The 19,823-nt window shown below is 33.9% G+C and overlaps 2 protein-coding genes across 3 annotated transcripts; one reads left to right on the top strand and one right to left on the bottom strand.

The window, feature by feature from the left end:
* The first annotated feature begins 4 nt into the window (after positions 1-4).
* LOC107695611 (spindle assembly abnormal protein 6 homolog) lies at positions 5-6,350 on the top strand. Its single transcript, XM_016495614.1, has 16 exons — positions 5-322; positions 484-544; positions 626-705; positions 833-937; positions 1,025-1,196; positions 1,307-1,384; positions 1,457-1,576; positions 2,132-2,323; positions 2,401-2,550; positions 2,584-2,814; positions 2,893-2,974; positions 3,561-3,679; positions 3,840-3,986; positions 5,629-5,711; positions 5,792-5,886; positions 5,968-6,350. The coding sequence occupies exons 1-16, from the start codon at positions 258-260 to the stop codon at positions 6,033-6,035; spliced, it is 1,848 nt and encodes a 615-aa protein (XP_016351100.1). The 5' UTR covers positions 5-257; the 3' UTR covers positions 6,036-6,350.
* An 846-nt stretch (positions 6,351-7,196) lies between these two features.
* On the bottom strand, positions 7,197-19,252 carry LOC107695628 (hippocampus abundant transcript 1 protein-like). Of its 2 annotated transcripts, XM_016495640.1 has the most exons (13): positions 18,970-19,252; positions 16,207-16,302; positions 15,954-16,016; positions 15,748-15,875; positions 14,498-14,612; positions 14,194-14,412; positions 12,587-12,700; positions 12,369-12,440; positions 12,161-12,273; positions 11,911-12,008; positions 11,737-11,831; positions 10,942-11,001; positions 7,197-9,604 (listed from the first exon to the last, which is right to left on the bottom strand). In XM_016495640.1, the coding sequence occupies exons 1-13, from the start codon at positions 19,045-19,047 to the stop codon at positions 9,398-9,400; spliced, it is 1,458 nt and encodes a 485-aa protein (XP_016351126.1). In that variant the 5' UTR covers positions 19,048-19,252; the 3' UTR covers positions 7,197-9,397. The 2 variants fall into 2 exon arrangements, with proteins under 2 accessions (XP_016351126.1, XP_016351128.1); XM_016495642.1 differs by lacking the exon at positions 10,942-11,001 and having other exon boundaries at positions 11,677-11,831.
* Between the last annotated feature and the right edge of the window lie 571 nt (positions 19,253-19,823).

Below are 19,823 nucleotides of genomic sequence, written 5' to 3'. Positions count from 1 at the left end.
CCCACAGATAGAGATGAAACACAATCTGAAAGTTTTGTATTTAATTTCTAATATCTTCAAAAAACATAAACATGCTGAGATACGATCATATGCGGGATTAGGTTGAGGCCCTCGGCATATCCGGTGAGAAACGGACAAACGCGGGAGCGAAGCGCGAGAAAACAAACCAGCAAATTATTAATTCACCAGCGTAAAACACGAATAAACCGCGTTTTTTATGATTAAAATCGCTTTGGGGGTTATTATATGAACTCGAAATGACGGAATTACTTTTTAACAAGAGGTTACAGGTGCTTGTGAAGAATAGAGATACCGATGAGAGGTAAAACCGATTGTATATGTATGTGTTTTAAACATAAATATGACCTAAATGTGTGTTTTGGGTTTGTTAATTCATTAATTGTTTTGTATGTTATAGCATTTTGTTTTTGGAGGTTCTTAAGGGTCTAAATGTGATTATTTATGATGCTTTTTTAATCACAGACGTTCATTCATTCGTATCAGTATTGAACTGCAGCCATCATCAAATCCTGTCCATAGAAAGGTGAGAAATTGTCATTTATACATCATTAGTTATGTATTTAAATAATGTTTTTTGGTATTTTGACTTTATTTTTATTAACAGGATTTGGTTGTACGGCTGACACATGATACTGATCTTTACTTTTTATACAACCTTGTCATATCAGAGGAAGATTTTCAGAGGTATTGTGATCTTTTTTTTTTAATATATATATATATATATATATAATATTGGTCCATATTTAATTTAAATATTTTACTTCGGTGTGCAGTTTTCAATGTAATAATCAATATTCGCTTTCCTTCACAGTTTAAAGGTACAACAAGGGCTTTTAATAGACTTCACATCATTCCCACAAAAATTTATCGACTTGCTTGAGCAGTGCATCTTTGAACAGGACAAAGAAAACCCACGGTGAGAGTTTATCTCGATTTTATCGCTTTTATATCTCCTGTTAATGCGTATTGGTTGTGCGAACCGTTTCTGTCTGTTTGTGTTCAGGTTTCTCTTGCAGCTCACGTCGGCTTCATCAGCGTTCGATCACAGTCCTTCAAACCTTAACATTGTGGAGACGAACGCTTTTAAACACCTCACGCATCTCTCTCTGAAACTGCTGCCGGGATCTGATACGGATATTAAGAAGTATCTGGCCACCTGTCTGTCCACTGTAAAGGTGAAACTCATCACGGGCTTGGACTACAAATAGAATATGTATGTCGTAATCCTGCTTGATTTTAATGAATGAATCTGTAATGCGTCTTTGCTTTTTGGGTGTTTTTACAGGAGGAAAAGCAGCAGTTGGAACAGACGTTGAGAAAGACTGAGGAAGATCTGACAAGACAGCTAAATTATGCGCAGCAAGTAAGCCACATTCTAGATTCCTCTTCGAAGTGAACTTATTATTATTATTATACACTTTTATTTATCCTCCAGACCCTGTCTGAGAAAAGTCGAGAGTTGGACAAACTGCGATCTGAATGGACGTCGCAAACGACCTCTCTGTCCAGCAGACACATGCAAGATCTCACAGCTGAGCGTGAAAAAGCTCTCGAGGTAACCCAACATCCATAGGCTGATACGGGCATTTCAGTGTTGAATTCATCATAGCAATCAATCAGTCATATTTATTAGTTGTATTTATTTTTTATCTTTATATATTTTCATTAGTTTTTTGTTTCTTATTTTATATTTATTTAATTATCTTGTGTTTTAGTTAAGTTTAGTTTAGTTGTAGTATTATTGTTTTTTTGTCTTTAGATATTTATATTGGAATTTGAGTTGATTTAAAATTATTTTTATTTTATTTTTTTGTCTTTTTCGAGTTTATCTTATTTCTTAATGTATTTTATTATCTATTATTGTTTGTTTTTCTTTTTGTTGTTGTTTTGTTTGTTTATTCTTTTATTTATATTTAGTTATTTTTATCTTTAGGTATTTTTTATATTTAAATTTATTTTTGTGAAAAATTGAAGGGGGTCTGAATACTTTCCGTACCCACTGTATGTGTGTGTGTTAGAAAAACTTTTAAATGTATTTATTTCTAATTTTTACCCTTCACAAAGTAATGATCTTGCTGCACTGATTTGTTGTTTTAATTGTATTTAATAGATACAAGCCCGTCTGCAGCAGCAGAACGAACAGCTGCGACAGGAACTTGAGTCGTCGCATCACAGAAGCACCCAGCAGCTCCAAACCAAAGTCTCCGAGCTGGAAACGGCTAACAGAGAGCTCATCGACAAGAAATACAAGAGCGACTCCACCATTCGAGACCTTAAAGCCAAACTGGCCAGCCTGGAAGAGGTGCGAGGTTTCTTCAGAAGGATGGGGTCTGGAAATCAGGAGGAAGTCTGATGTTTTATATTTGCGTCTCTGTCCAGGAGTGTCAGAGGTCCAAGCAGCAGGTTCTGTCGTTGAGGAGAGAGAACAGCACCCTCGACACCGAATGCCACGAGAAAGAGCGTCTGGTCAACCAGCTGCAGACGCGAGTGGCCGTCTTAGAGCAGGAGATCAAAGATAAAGAGCAGCTCGGCAAGTGACGTAACCGGTGTTGCGGCTTAACACCGGTATCACCGTCTATCGCGGCAAGCCTACTCACAGACACAATTTCTCAGGCCAACGGCATCATCAAGAAGCTCCAGGGGGATCTGAAGGCGCTGGTGGGGAAGATCAAGGTGAAGAACACCGTGACGGTGTCTCAGGAAAAGATCCTGCAGGAAACGACGGAGAAACTGCAGCGGGAGCAGCGAGAGCTGCAGGACGCCCAACAACGGCTCCGACAGAAAGAGGAAGAGGTACCGTGTGCTGCCAACTAATGCCTGCTTGATGAACAGTTCTTTTTATCTTAGTATCAATATTTTCTTTTGCTTTAGGTAATGAAATTAAACGAACAATTAGACGCGACAGTTCAGAAACTGGACGAGAGCAGGGAAGTGTTAAAAACCAATGAGAACGGTGAGGACTTTGATTTATTCAGGTAATTTTGCCTTTTTGTGCATTTGCTGTATTTATTTACTGTAACTTTTTATTTATCTTTTTGTTTTTATCTTTATTTAGATTCATATTAATTTTTCTAATTGTTTATTTTATTTATTTTTGTTTTTATTTTTGTTTTGTTTTGTTTTTTTTTAATCAAGATTCTTGATGGTGATGTTTATTTTTCTATATTTACATTCTATTTATTTATATTTTATTAATTGATTTTTTTTACATAATTAGCATTACATGTGTGTGTGTTTTGTAGCTTTTTGTTTTTTTATCATTTTATTTATTTATTTATAATTCTATTTATTTCTGTTTTTATTGCTTACTTTTTGGGTATTATTTATTTCTATTTATTTTTGGGTACTAATTTTTTCCATCTATGAACTTTATAGACTTGGCATAATTAACATAATTAACATCATTTATGTCTGTGTTCTAGCTTTTCTATAATATTTATGACTTTTTTTAGTTTTACACACACACACACACACACACACACACACACACATATATCGCATTAAAATCATATTTTTAATTTTAACATGGTATTCTTCAGTAATAACTTGGCTGAACAAGCAGCTGAATGAGAACCAGCTCTCTCGGAAGCAGGAAACTTTAGGAATGTTCGAGACTCCTGCCGCAGGTCTGAGAACAGGAAGTGTTCCTCACAATATGGTAATTAACTGCTGTCACTTAAAGTCTAGCATAAAATCCGCCAAGCAGGTTGTTGTCTGTAGATGTAGCAGGAAATCAAGCAGTAACTATCAGTTTGATTGTTTGCATGTGAGATTGGACTGGTCTTTTGAAATGATGTAGCTGTTCTTGTCTTCTCTAGCTTGATAGCAAAGGTTTCCCCTCGTCTTTGGGACAGGGTTTCCCCATCACCTCTACAATAAACTCCAAATATCCTCTTTCTCTTTCCTGTGTGAGCTCAGGACCTCGCTCTGTCCTGTCAGCACACAATCAGACGTCTGGACCAAAGGCAGGCCTCATCTCCTCTCCTTTTCTCTATGCCATCTTTATTTCCCTACATTTATTAGGTTTTTTTATTATTATATTCTCTGCTCACACTGTACACAATTCTTTCTGATTTGTTTTTCCAAACTTAAGCACGGTATGTCCACTTTTTTTTTTTTTTAGGTTTTATTTTTATTTTTTATTTATTTTTTGCTAATGCTTGGATTGATTCGATTTGTAGTGTTTTATTTACCGCAGTTGCTATTAGTGTTGTCACGGTACCAAAATTTCAGTATTCGGTACCAATACCAGTGAAAATCCACGGTTCTCGGTACCAATTTCGGTACCAAAGCAAAACACAAAAACATGCTAATTGAACAACATTTTTATTAATAACGTTAAACAAAAATTAAATGTACAAAACCAATGCCATTCTTTATACTTATTTAAAATTGTTTCAAGTTTTTCCACAAGTAATAAAAGTATGAAACAAGTAAACAAGTTTCATAGTTCTGCTGCCACTGAAAAACATCTACGACTTGGTACCGAAATACCGGGTCTTTTGACAACACTAGTTGCTATAATAACATTTTTGGCACTTAACCATAGTATTCTAGACAGTCGATTGTGGCAGGAGCAGATGGTTTTGGCTGCGAATGTCGATTATGGCGTCTCGCTCTGGTGCTGAACAATGATGATTAATACATGTAGCGCCCCAAAAATCTACTTGAGAAAATATTTCAGACTGAATTTCCAAAAAATATATATTTTTGAAAATGTGCATTTGTGGAAAAATTGACATTTTACCATAAAATTTACCATACTTAAAAATAACAATAAAAAAATTTTAAATTTTCCAAAACATTTAAAAAAAATAATTTAGTGAAAATATAAAAAATATATATATTTTCCAAATTTTATAAACATAATTTTTTATTACATTACTACAATGTTTCTGAAAATAGAAAAAAAAATTTGTTTTTGTATGTTTTATAAAAATAAATTTTTTATAACATCTTTCACCAGTTTTGTGAAAATATTAAACATTTTCCCCCAAATTTGTATTTAAAAAAATAATAATTTTGTGAAAATATCCCCTACACATATTTTCCAAAAGTAGTTATAACATTTTCAACACATTTTTATGAAACTATTGGTTTTTTTTTTTTTTTTAACAATATTAATAACGTGTTCACCATAATTTTGTGAAAACATCCAATTTTCCCCCTCGAAATTTTCCAAAAAAACATTTTTTATAAAATGTATTTTCATCATAATTTTGTACAAAACAATTGTTTAAATATATAGATTTTTTTTCTACATTTTTCAAACATATAATTTCTATAACATTTTCACCATAATTTATCCAAAAAAAAAATCACATTTTCCAAAAAAAATTTTTTTATACATTTTACTATACTTTTGTGAATTGTGAACTTTTCCCCTAAAAGGTTTCCAAACATACAATTATAAAAAAATTTCACCATCATTTTGTGAAAATATAAAAAAATAAATTCTCAAAATTGAAAATAAATACACATACATACGGCTACGAAAACCTGAACTCAGTTGACTCTGATTGTAGCTGTCAGTGTGAGCAAAGCCTTTTTCAGTGACAATCGCTGCTTCTGAATGTGTCCAACAAAACACTGTTGAATTCTTTTTAGGTCCAGTTTAACCCTACGAGTGCCAAACCTTCAGCAGCAGACGTGAGTCCCACTGCACTCTTTCAGCCCTCCAATAAAGAGAAGTGAGTTCCTCTTTCAATCCATTTACTTCCTGTTCTCTGTAATAAAGCCTTTGGTGTGATCATATCTCGGATCTCAACAGCGGAGAACGTGTTGATCTGGACTCCAAGTACTTTGAGAGACGAGATGACAGCATTCCTCTCCGCGGCCTTCTACCCAGCATGCATCTAAACCGAGGCAAATCACAAATACTCTTTTTCCCCATTTATTCCTAATTTCTAGACCTTTTTATTAAGCATTTAATATCTGTACCTACAGAAGTTCCTAAGCCTTTGAACACGGCTGGAGCAAAACCAACAGCTTCTGCGTATTTCCCAGCAGTTTAGATGCACTTCTATTCATCACTATGTTGTGTGTGAGAAGGCCACTACTAAGATGGGAATTCATTGCAAAGTGTCCATGCAGATGATATTCATGTTTGTTTAAAATGTCTTCAATAATTTATTAAAACATTTATTTTTAAACCCATTTCTCAACGTGTTTACTATGGAAGCAAGTTATTGCCACAGAATGGAAAAAAAAAGGGAAAAAAAGGCAGAATTGGAGATGTAAACTTGCAATTTTGAGAGAAAAAAGGCGGGTGGAAAAATTGCAGTTTATATCTTGCTGTTATGACTTTTTTTTTAGAATTGTGAAAACGAGGTCTAAATTGTCAGATTTTTTTTTTTAATCATTTACTTTTTTTCTGTGGCAGGAACAGGCGTTTTTTCTCACAATTCTGACTTTTACTTGCAATTCTGAGAAGTCCAAATTGTGAAATTTAATCTTAAAATTGTGATGTAAAAACTGAGATTAAAGCCGCAGTAACATTTTTATTTTACATTCCATAGTGGAAGCAAACAACAGAATTGTGAAATAAACTCAGAATCACAAGAAAAAAAGTCAAAATGATGAACTATAAAGACCGTTATGTTTTTTTACCTTTATTCTGTGGTTTAACGGGTTTCCATTGTTTACAAGGAGTTTCCTTGATTGTTTGAGACTTTGGCATTAGCATGGGACTAATTTATCAATAATAATGGTGCTATGGTTTGGTCCTTCAAGTCTGTAGTGCATATAAAATGTCTTTTCAATGTCTTAAACTTGATTGTGCCATACAAGAACTGCCTCTGAATGAATGAACTTTTGCCAAACACTCAAGAGAGCTGCCATTTCGTATTCAAATAGTGCTATTCGTGTAATTGGCAATTTTATTTAAGGCTAATATAAGGATTCAAGTTCTTGATATGAATAGCAGTGTGTGGTTTGCTGTGTAAAACTGTATATAATTAATTGTGTGTATTTATATTTTTGTATTTATGGTTTACTATAGTAAATTTTGGAATCTGTTTATCATGGATTGCAGTTTGGCTGCTTGTTCATCAGTAGCTCAATTTTAGGACAATCGTAAATAAAATCTAATGCCGTTTTAAAAATTGTTCGTCTTTTTATTTAGCTAAACGTATAAAAACAACCAACATGATCGCACATACATCAAAATATTTAAATTTTATTGAAATGCATGTTTAGATACTTTGACATATTTACATTGTTTGGGGAAAAAAATACACCGTTTAAAATTTATAATGAAGACGGCACAACAGAACCACAGAACATTAAAAAAAACCTCGCACTGTATTCTGAGACGAAGGAAATATTTTACAGGAAATCATCTCATAAATATCCAAAGCACACAACTAATATTACAGATTAACTCGCCTATCTTGCGTCAATAAAATATCCATACATTTGGTCAAATGTCAAATCTTAAAATGAGCCATTCATCTGTCTTTATGAAAAAAAATATATAGAAAGGCCACTGGCAAATTTCACCTCCTGTTTCTCAATGTACTTCTGTCAGCTGGCATATGCGAAGTGTTTTGCGTAAACATTCGTATTTTTCATAAAAGAATGTTTCTACACAAGGCCGAAAGCGAATCCAGACAAACAAAAGATGCGTCACGCATTTCAGTTTCACTACTGATCTAGAGTCAGCTCTACCGTTATTTTACGTAAGACTATTCAGTTGCGTAAGTCTGACACTGGTCAGATCTCGAGTCTCGTGCGTCACTTAAATTCGCCAGTTTCCATCAACAACACAATTTAAGCTGGGAAAAGGCACCATTGATTCTAAGTGGTATAAAGAAAACAGGCTTCAGCTTGAACACGAGCAGAAAACGAAAAGGAACTTTGAAGCTGTACAACAATCATTCCATTGCGACGTCCGTTTGTCGACGTCTGAAACCGAACTGTCAGTTAAGGCCATTCATGTCAAAGCATTAGAAATCCATAAAATTAAGTTATGTTCCCTAACAAACTTGTGATCTCATGAACGCAGCACATTTATAGCAAAACCACTATATTTAGTAAGGTCACTGGGCCTAAAGAACTAAATATTTCATGATTTTCACCAAAAGTTTTATGAATGATTTACGAAAATTGCTCTGCTTAAATTCTTATAATTATATAAACAATTTCTACTTCAAAATTCTGGTCTCGTAAATAGTTTTACCAACAATTTGCATAAATTTGTTTAGCACGAATTCTTACATATGGTTTTACGAAGTCATTTTCCAAATTAATTGTGTAGAACAAATTCATGCAAATAGTTGTAGGAAATGAAATAAACCATTTTTTCCATCTCAAATTATTATGAATGGTTTTACGAACGAGTTATGCAAATTCGTTCCAATCAAAACCTCACAAGTAATTTTACGAACGATTAACCCAAACACAATTCGAAACTTTTGCAAATGACTTGCATAACTTTGTTCTAGGCAAATCCTTGGAAATAGTTTTAGGAAAAGATTTACACCATTTTTTGACTCAAATTCTTATGATTGGTTTTACAAATGAGTTACTCAAATTTGTTCTACTTAATCTAGTAAACAGTTTTGTGAATGCTTTACCTACATTCGTTCCACTCAAAAATTTGAAAGCAATTTTATGAACAATTCACACAAATGCTTTTTAGCTGATATTCTTACGAACGGCTAACGAATGACTTGCATAAATGTGTTCTCCGCGAATTCTTGCAAAAAGTTTTAAGGAATGATTGACACCATTTTTCGACTCAAATTGTTTTAAGAATGAGTTCCATAAGTTTGTTCAATGTAAATTCTTACAAAAAGTTTCACGAGCGATTTACACAAATTCAATCTGCTTGCGTTTCATGAATGGATTTTGTTATTTGTATGTCGTCGCTAGGCCCTTCTGATAAGGGTAACACACTGTGTTCTGAAACATTCCTGACCCGGATAATGTCCCTGAGTGAACTATGGTAATGAAGATCTAGACAGTCAAAACAGAGCAACAAAAAAAGAAAGAAAAAAGGCAAAAAAAACAAATAATAAAAAGAATAAATACAAGCCATTGCAATAGTGCCTTTGGACAGAACCATTGTTAAATATACGTTCTTCTATATACATTTCTTTTAAAAAGTGGTGCTCTATTGGTGATTCAGCAGGGACGCCCAGTCTTAATCATGGAGACTTTCCTTTCTGTCTGTAATTTCCATTAACCTTAATTATCAAGTTCATAAGTTTCATATTAAACGAAACTCTGCAGAAAGGTAGAGCTCTAGGTGCAAGACTGACCATGCCTCCGATATAGCTTTACGTTTCAATACATGACAGCAGCCTCCATGCACAGTTCGTTCCTCAATGGGGAATAGGGGGCGTGGCCAATTCAGCCACATTGAAACTCCCAATCACACGTTAGTGTCCTGTAGGAGAGGCTCTTTGGCCTCTCCGGGTGGGTGGGGACTGTGCGGGTGGCCGTGGGGTGATGTGTGCTTCTTCCAGCTGCCCGCACGAGCACCCATATGGGGGTGTTCAGGAATGAAAAGTGCCACCAGGAGTGCCAGCAGCACAGAACATGCGCCGAAGAGGAATGGCGGTCCCGGGATTATTGCACTCTGTAAGGGGAACACATGACGCGGGAACACGATTAACACAAAAGTCAAAAACCTTTCCAAAAACTCTACAGTGATGCCCTATTTAGATACAAATTTTCGAAACTAAACTATACGCAATGACTTTTTAAAATGCATCTCTATAAACTCTTTCAACCTACTGAAAAAACATTGTACTGTGATAATTAATTAATTTTTACATACGGAGGGGCTAGACTGAGTTTTGAATTGCTTGGATACCAAAAATTCTGGAATTTTACCAACAATTTACACACATTAGATCTGTTTGAATTCTAGCATATATTTTTAAGAATGATTTAAATTAATTCTGCCTGGAATTGTTTTACAAGCAATTAAAAAATTGGTACCGAACACTTACAAACATTTTCACCGAATAAAAAAGTTCTGCAATTTTACAAACATTTTACAAAAATTGGTTCTCAGCTGAAATTTTTACAAATGTTTTTACGAACAAATAACAAACTCATCTTGCTTAAATTTTTGCAAATAGTTTTAATCTAATCAAGTTTACTCTGCTTCCACTTAAGAATTGTTTTACAAGCAATTTACAAAATTGGTACCAAAAAATTCCTTCAGGTATTTTTTTTCTTTTTTCAGAAAACAAAAATTCTCCAATTTTACGTAGTATGAATACAAATTGGTTCTGCTCAATTTCTTAAGAATGCTTCTACGTACAATTCCCAACATACTCGTTCAGCTTAAATTCCTGCAAATAGTTTTATGACCCATTTAAATTTACACTGCTTTGATTTCTTAAGAATTGTTCTACGAGCAATTTACAAATTCTGCAATTTTACAAAGTTTACACAAACTGGTTCTGCTCAGATTATTACGAATAGATCTATGAACAATTACCAAAAAAACTCATTCTGTTCGAATTCTTGTAAATAGTTTTAAATATATTCTACTAGACTTTAAAAAAATTCTACGAACAACTTTTTATAATTTTATGGACAATTTACACAAATTTTATCTACTCGTTCTTACGAACAGTTCTTCAAACAATTAACAACAATCTTACTCTGCTTCAATTCTAGCAAGTGGTTTTGTGAACGATTTAAAACAAATTGTTTCCGCTTGGCTTGTAAAGGCTAGGCTGAGTTTTTAAGCTAGGCTTATTTTTTTTTATCAAAAAATGATGCAATGTCATGAAAAATCTTCGCAAATATTTTATACTTCAATGTTTAGTGGCATCGGCTTTCAGCATTTTGACAAAACTTTAGTGTCTATTATTAAAAACTAATTTATCCATTAAAACAAACCTAAATTGTCAGTAAACAGCATGGTTCAGTTAAATTCAACAACGTGCGGTGACTTACCTGTTGGTGGTGATCATGGTGATGCGTTACATCCGGTTCTTTCTCTGGAACTTGGTCCAACTCTCAATTTCTTAAGAATGCTTCTACGTACAATTCCCAACATACTCGTTCAGCTTAAATTCCTGCAAATAGTTTTATGACCCATTTAAATTTACACTGCTTTGATTTCTTAAGAATTGTTCTACGAGCAATTTACAAATTCTGCAATTTTACAAAGTTTACACAAACTGGTTCTGCTCAGATTATTACGAATAGATCTATGAACAATTACCAAAAAAACTCATTCTGTTCGAATTCTTGTAAATAGTTTTAAATATATTCTACTAGACTTTAAAAAAATTCTACGAACAACTTTTTATAATTTTATGGACAATTTACACAAATTTTATCTACTCGTTCTTACGAACAGTTCTTCAAACAATTAACAACAATCTTACTCTGCTTCAATTCTAGCAAGTGGTTTTGTGAACGATTTAAAACAAATTGTTTCCGCTTGGCTTGTAAAGGCTAGGCTGAGTTTTTAAGCTAGGCTTATTTTTTTTTATCAAAAAATGATGCAATGTCATGAAAAATCTTCGCAAATATTTTATACTTCAATGTTTAGTGGCATCGGCTTTCAGCATTTTGACAAAACTTTAGTGTCTATTATTAAAAACTAATTTATCCATTAAAACAAACCTAAATTGTCAGTAAACAGCATGGTTCAGTTAAATTCAACAACGTGCGGTGACTTACCTGTTGGTGGTGATCATGGTGATGCGTTACATCCGGTTCTTTCTCTGGAACTTGGTCCAACTCGACATGAAAGATGTAGAAGATGAAACCATAGAGAGCCGGACCCAAGCCGTTACACAGCCCACGGATTCCCGTAATCATACCCTGACCCACACCTACAGAAACAAGAGCTTTACAGTCAGCCTTAAAGAATAACCCTGCATCTGTAACATCATATAACTCAGGAAAACCAACCTTGTTGATCGGGATCAGCTGTGCGGGAAATCAGGGCGCTAACAGCAGGGAAAGTGATACTAGACATGGCAGCAACAGCTCCAGCTGCCCACATCATCCTGGAGATCGGAAACGATGCGTTGGACATTTCATTAGTAAAGACTCGTTAGTTGTTACATTATTCTTAAAGCTATAGTTAATATTCCTGTTTTTAATTTTTCTCTTTATTTTTATCAATTTTAGAAATTAAAACCTAGGCTTTCGGTCTTACCAAGGCTCCGATCCGAACCCGTACCAGGCGAGTTGCAGAATCTGAAATCCCAGTCCCAGCAAAATCGTGTTCTTGTTCCCGATGGAACGCATTAGTAAACTTAATACTACAGTCTGTAGATGGAAAAAGCCACAATTGACATACTCCACATTAAAAACTAATGACGTAAAGTCCTTTATTAGTATGTATTTAAAAGGAAAATACAGACCTGTGCAACAATAGACAGCAATCCTAGGACAGCGATGAAAGCTGCGACACTTTCAGGTGAAAATCCCATTATCTGCATAAGAGGATAAAACAATCAATCTTTACGGTCCCGTTTGCTAACAGGATTTCGATAAACCAGACTTGACCCAGTAAACAATTAATTAAACAGCGAGTTAAAGATTAACCACAGAGATAAATGAAATCTCTCCCTTGCCGTACCTGTTGAAGATAGAGGAAGAAGCTGGAGTATTGCCCAGCCTCAGGCAGATATGACAGGAACACTGTTATACAGATGAGCAGAACCGTCGAGTCCTGGCCTACTTTCCTCAAAGACTGCAGAGAGAAAGATATTGCCGTCTATAACCAAGCTGTGTGTGAATGCAACACTCTTCTTGATTTAACAACAGCTCTATGAACAGTTCTGTTTAAATCTTGCAAATAGTTTTACGACTTTATTCTGTTTTGACTCAGGAAATGTTTTATTTCACCAAACAATTCTTTCAGATATGAAACTTTTTTCAGAGAATAAAACCTCAGCAATTTTACAATCTTGTTACTCTTATCAATGGTCCTATAAAAAATTAGCTGAGCGGAACCAATGAGTCTTGACCCATCCAACTGTAGAGAAAATCTGTGTACATATAAGACATGCATCAAACATTTTTTTAAATGTAATGTGGTTATTGGATATTTGTGAAACAGAATTTTACTCATATTTTTACATCTAACACATTTAGCATTTAAAATTATTCTTAAGAATTTCGTAACACTGTCAAAGTAATCTTTTAAAATGCAATGTATTTAAAAATACTGGTTTTAGTTTTTAGCGTTTTTAATTTATTTACAAATTTCAACTATTTTAATATCAGTCATTTATTAGTTCATTGCTCAATAAAATATAATAACATAAAAAATTGCATTCTTGGTTAGAATTTTACTATACACACTATCTATTTATAAAAATATTGCACACAATGTGCTGTACTAATGCAGTTTGAGATGAAAAAATCAATTAATTATTACATCATAAAATTAATATAAAAATAATTAATAAACTTGACTACACTATTAATAAATATTTTAGATATATAAATTAATACAAAATTGAACAACTAAAGGTTATAAAATTGCAAAATAGACATTTACACAAAAACTAATAAAATTTACAAAAGCACATAAAAATTACTAAGATTATAATAATTAGAATTAAATTAGATTATAATAAAATATTATCAGTATATAAATAATATTAAAAGAGAAGCATTTCACGACAAATACATTCAGATATCCTTGCAAACTTTAACATTAAAATTAAAAATTCTATATATGTATATGTTATTAGAAGATTAAAAAAAATCATAAAAACCCTAAAAGGTACATACACATGCTGTACTAACTCTATCTGAGATCTTTCGCTTCGCATTCGTTTATGTGCTTTGAGCCCACATGCGCAACAGCAAACCTTAAAATGTGACTTCTAAGTTTGGCAGGACTGCATTAACCAATCAAAACTAGAATAATCTCATGGGAAACTCTAACAGACTTCAGAGGAACTCTTTAGAACAAACCACGTGTGAAAACAGCCTTATATGACATTCGTCCAGAAAACTCCATTATGCTGTCGAGGGGAAATGGGCGTTAAAACGCTTCTCTACCGAAAACCACACAGGATATGAGCAAAGTGGCGTCCTCTGTTTTTAAAATGCACATTTCCAGCCAACACTCACGCTCGAGTTACTATATTAGCAATGCAGTTAATTGAATAAAACCGATTATTTGGTAGATTATTCATTTTAAACGAGCTCAAAAAGGTCAAATCTACTTACAGCGAAGGGGTCTGCTTGTTCCCATGAGATTGGGGCACCCCAGGACGCCGGTCTCATCTTTTCCGGCAGCGATTCGGGCACGGCCACCAGAATAAAGCAGATGTCCAGCATAGCGATGGCCGAAGCTAGAACTACTACCAGACTGTCTCCATACACCTGACTCAGATACGCGCCGATGGCCGGGCTGATCACCAGACTCGCCGCAAACGTGGCCGACACCTTTTGGAGGAAGAACAGAGACGTTAATACAAAACAAAGCGGCAAAAAGAGAGATGATGACGACGTGTTGATGGGTTAGACGTACCATGCCGTAAGCCATAATGCGCTCATGCTCTTGGGTGATGTCGGCAACATAGGCGAATATAACTGAGAAGGTAACGGCAAACACTCCAGATACAGAGATAACGGCAAAGTACCACCTGAAACACAACATGCATGTGGATTTAAGACGTGCATGTGTATTACAAAATAAAAACAAACCGATATATCGGTGAGACTGATATTTGGGATTTTTGAGATGATCTGTATCAGCTTCTAATCAATATTATAATCAGTATATTATATAATAATTATTTATTTTTTTATTTTGGTTTAGATTTATTTATTTGTAATTTTATTTTGACACTAGACACAGAAAATAATACGAAAAATAAAAAATAAATCAACTTTGTGCAGATCTAATTTGTTTTTTTTTATTAAGAAAAAAAACAAATAATACATTAAAAAAAATGAAGATTAATTAAAATGATAAATTAAATAGGTTAATATTAAATTAAATACTAAAATTACAAAAAATTAAAATAATTAAATAAAAAATAAAACATAATTGAAATATTTTTAAATGACAAAAGCACGCAACTAAACTATTAATATTTAAAACTGTAAATGCAGAAAACTAAAAACTAATTCAAAATATTAAAAAATATACAATGGACACGGAAAATAATATATATTTTTGAAAACTCATAACTTGTGTACATCTCACTGGCTTCTTTTTAAATTAAGACAAAAACAAAACATAACTCTTTAAAATATAAGATGAATTAAAATGGCACATTAAATATTACATTAATATTAAATCAAATACTGAAAGGACTAAAATAATATAAATAATAAAAACAAAAATAAAATAATGACAATAAAATCTATTAAATAATAAATCTATTAAATTAAAATCAATTTAACCTACATTTATATATTAAAAACTAATCCAAAAAATGACAAACGCATGTAACTACTAAAAAGTTGAGACTGAAAATATAAAAATTAAAGCCAATTCAAAGTATTAATAAACATTATAATAGTATATAAATAATACTAAATAAATATTTTTTTCAGGGCATTCAAAAGATGCATTTCATAAATACATTCAGACATCCAAATCACGTAAACTTAAACATTAAATTAAAAATTAAATTTAAAAACAAAATAAAACTTACATTAAATTAAAATGACGTTTCTTTTCAATTGAAATTTCAGATTCTAAATTTCATAAAAATAAACCTACATTATCTTTTATTTTGTGTCCAAAAAAAGAAAAGAAACACAATGTACCATGGGCTGATCTTCAATAAAGGAATTGGTGCACATGTGAAGAACACGGTGAGTAAAAGAAACGACTTCCTTCCCCACACGTCTGACAGAGCACCAATCAGAGGAGCGCTTAAAAACGACAGCAGGCCCTGCGAACGAAAACACGGCGTTAATGAATCATGAACTGGATTATCAGGACGTAAACATTATGATGTTACAGATGATACCTTGACCCCCTGAACCAAGCCGTTCATGAGAAACGTGTGTTTCGGGAATGTTTCATGAAGAGCCTGCAGACACATGAGACACAAAACAGCATCGGTTATGACGCCCATGCAAGGGTATCTCGAACTGCATGATCATATCACGCAATATAACAACAGAGGCATACAATGGGTTTCTAACACCCGTAACATGAAATAAACGTCACCTGATATGAAGATAATATCTCGATTTAACACAAAAACAACCACAACTTACTCCCAAAGTAGGTGCAGTCAGCAAACCCCAAGCGAAGAACTCCAGAAATATGACGATGACGGCATGATAAACACTGGGGGAGCCAAAGCCTTGAGGCTGGAGAGAGAAGAGCCAGAGACATCAACCACGGTGAAGAAACAAACCAGTATTATTACACATCCTTTAAAGCTTTGTTTTGGTTTTGACACTGAGATGACATGATCAAGGGCCTGTTTCATAAAACAAGTTTACCAAATAAGCCAGGTTTATTTAAGTTAGTCTGACTTATTGTCAATTAATGTGGTTCAAAATAAGTCAGACTAACTGAAATAAGCCTGGATTGTTTGGTAAACTTGTTTTATGGAACAGCCCCCAGGACTGTTTGAGGCCTAATCTATCAAAATAGAGCATTAGATGTTTTCGTGACCTTTTCATGCACCTGTTTTTTGAGTGCCGACCACTGCTGATTCTGGCTTATTTTGTGCTGCAGGCAAGATAAAACACACCCAAAGAGGAACCCGGGGAACTAGGTTCAAATTCAGCCCTATTACAACCTACAATGACAGCCAGTGAGCAGGACATTTTGGCGCTTTTCCACTGCATGGTACGGCACGGTACGGCTCGGTACGGTTCACTTTTTGGGGGTTTTCCACTGGGTACAGTACCTGGTACCTTTTTTAGTACCACCTCGGTTGGGGTTCCAAGTGAACCGTACCGTTACCAAAACGTGACGTGTAAACTCTGCTGATCACGGATTGGCCGGAGAGAATCGTCACTACCTGCGTCACTGAACTTGCGACACAAACACAAAAGAACCGCTAGATTTAAATCAGCACAGCCAGCGAAGGATCGAACGCAACTGTTTTGAACGAGCGCACCTTTTTTTAACAACCAAAAAGTTTTGTTGTCTGTTGTGGAAGAACAGACGTTCCTCTCGTTGATAGCAGAGGAGCGGATCCAGCGAGAGCTTGATGGGGCGACGCGGAATTAAAACGTTTTTTTAGGAGTCGTGGTAGTAGAGGCGGCGCAACTATAACGACATGTGAATAATCCCGCCCACTCTAAAGCGGTACTAAACTGCAGTGGAAACGCAAACCGTGCCGTGCCGAGTCATACCACGCAGTGGAAAAGCGCCATTTGATAACATGTCTGCTTCTGTCATGGGAAAAAGCCAGTCGTTTCTGATGAGAAGATCAAAATTTAAAGCAAATGATCTGCGACTCAATGGGACTGACCTCATTTACAAATGGAAGGAGCTTATTTGAGTTTAAAGCATTTTAGACAAATTACTGACCATTATAATATTTATTATCAATGGTTTATTTGTAAAGAAATGGCTGTTTTGAGGCAGAATTGTTATTGTTAATGGAAACTATAAAAAAATCGTTTTCAGTAATCGAAATAGAGATAAAATAAGTCAAATGAAATGAAAAACTTAAACGGAAATTCAACCGAAGTAAAATAAGCTGAAGTACTAAAATAACTAAAACTAAAGAGAAATAAAAATAAATGTATTGTACATGGTCCGAGTCCTCTGGTGATCGACTAGGCTCTCACCGAACTGAGTAAAATCTAATTTTCAACACAGACGACTGAAAGAAACATAAAAGCTCGTCTGACTGAACGGAGCTCCACTTTAACAGTCTGAATGCCAGCTTCAGAGTAACTGCGTGTCATGAAAGCTGTCAAAGCACCAGGCTTCACTCATCCGATATCATAAAGCTAAAAAAATGTATATATATATATATATATATAAAAAAACAAGATAAATATGACAAAAAGCACATAAGAAAATTATTAAAACTTAAACAAAAATGTAAAATATTGCCTTGGCAGTTAACTGAAATACGATGAAGTACAAAAAGTGAAATAAAGCTAAATAGAAATGTAAAAATAGCTGAAGCACATAGCTCAATTACTAAAACTTAAAAAATTTGAAATGTTGCATTGAGGACTAACTGAAATATAATACAAAAATGACTAAAGCTGAAAATTTTACACAAAAACTATTAAAAATGACAAAAGCACAGAACAAAATTACTACAAATACTATGTACTGAATTTTAAATTTAAAAGCTAATTCAACAAATGAATAAATATAAAGTATATAACACTATTTTCAGGACATTCAAGAGGTACATTTCATGACAAATTCATTCAGATATCCGAACCTTGTAAACTTAGACAAGATTATTATGAGTTGTCTGACAGACTATATACTCAAATCACAGATATGAAGTTTCGCATATCTACTCTTCCAACTCAAAACTACGGCAGTATAATGATAACATAAGATGATAATAACATTGTACTTTGATATTTATCACGGTACTGGTTTACTACCATAAAAAAAGTTAAAACTAGGTTTAGCAATACTAATAAATGTTTATACTGTTTTGTTTGAACGTCACCATAATAGTAAAGTAAGTTATATAAATATTTAAAGTTTTTCTCTATGTGTTTTGTATGATTACAAACAGGAGAATTTATTATATTTACAGCCATGAGTAATAACAGCTTTAAACCTATCTAATGTGTCATCAAACCCCCTGTGCATTAATAAAACCACCTATATTTTTCAGATTGATGTACTGATGTGATTTATTGCTCATTACAGGAAGTAAATGCTGATGTTTACAGCCTTGAATGTCAGTTACACTCTTCAAATGTGTGCTCGCTTCAAACATTAACATAATACTTCTGTATACGTCTATTTAAGACTTCAACTTTCTTATCTGAGATGTTTGTGAGTGTTTGTTGTGTTTGAATCCAGCAGACACTCACCGTTCCTCCATCCTTGATGATGATCTTCTTCGCCAGTAACAAACTGCGATTCACTCGCTTCTTCTTTTTCTGGGTCATATTATCATCCTAGTTCTTCACACTAGGTTAAAATCGGCTTCGTTTTCACGCAAACGCATATGTGTGGACGTGGAGTGGGATACAGAGGAGGGAAGAGGGGGGATGTTCAGAAATTTCGGGCTGTTTTCCGTCCATTCAGTTTCGCATCATGTACACAGCAGCCATCTTCCCGAAGAGAGACGCATGGTGTGCGTCATGACGTCAGCATCATTCGATTCCGCCTGGCCACGCCCACACAGTGCGCACACGTGGTCAAAGCAAGAGTTTAAAGAGTAATTAAAATACCTTCTTGCTTTTTCCAGTATTCTTAAAAAGTAAAGTGTATTAAAGTCTATATTTATTATATAAGCATTTCCATGTTAACTTTTCTTTTTCCTATAGCTTTTTAAACTTTATTTGATCATTTCTCTTTTTTATTTTCTTTGAAGTTCACAGAAATGACTCTATGATAATAATAATACTATAATTATAATACTATTATAATAATTATACTAATTATACCACTATTACTACTATTACATGTGTGTATATATAGCTCAAAGTCTGCAAAGAGGTAAATAAATGTAACACATTTTTTAAAATGTATCATCTTTTATTGCAAAACTATACAACATTTTGTCAAACTTTGATTATTGCCTTAATCTTTTAAACAATTGAGAAGATAGTGATAAAATTACATTTTATAAAAATGCCTGTCAATTTCAGCAAGTCAAGAACAAATTTATACTCGCATGCATTATGTATTAGGTATGTTACGGTCTCTGACAGACAACATG

This window comes from Sinocyclocheilus anshuiensis, unplaced genomic scaffold, assembly GCF_001515605.1.
Source record: "Sinocyclocheilus anshuiensis isolate Anshui unplaced genomic scaffold, SAMN03320099.WGS_v1.1 scaffold706, whole genome shotgun sequence".
Lineage (NCBI taxonomy): Eukaryota > Metazoa > Chordata > Actinopteri > Cypriniformes > Cyprinidae > Sinocyclocheilus > Sinocyclocheilus anshuiensis.
The sequence above is the reverse complement of the archived record's forward strand: the minus strand, read 5'-3'. Positions and strand labels throughout refer to the sequence as shown.

Excerpts from the sequence above, each read along its gene's own strand:
- LOC107695611 (XM_016495614.1), top strand. The coding sequence starts at position 258 with ATGACGGAATTACTTTTTAACAAGAGGTTACAGGTGCTTGTGAAGAAT. Across the intron at positions 2,975-3,560 it reads GTTAAAAACCAATGAGAACG|TAATAACTTGGCTGAACAAG; the intron begins GTGAGGACTTTG and ends GGTATTCTTCAG. Across the intron at positions 3,987-5,628 it reads ATCAGACGTCTGGACCAAAG|GTCCAGTTTAACCCTACGAG; the intron begins GCAGGCCTCATC and ends AATTCTTTTTAG.
- LOC107695628 (XM_016495642.1), bottom strand. The coding sequence starts at position 19,047 with ATGACCCAGAAAAAGAAGAAGCGAGTGAATCGCAGTTTGTTACTGGCG. Across the intron at positions 14,413-14,497 it reads GCATTATGGCTTACGGCATG|GTGTCGGCCACGTTTGCGGC; the intron begins GTACGTCTAACC and ends TTCCTCCAAAAG. Across the intron at positions 12,274-12,368 it reads TGCTGTCTATTGTTGCACAG|ACTGTAGTATTAAGTTTACT; the intron begins GTCTGTATTTTC and ends TTCCATCTACAG.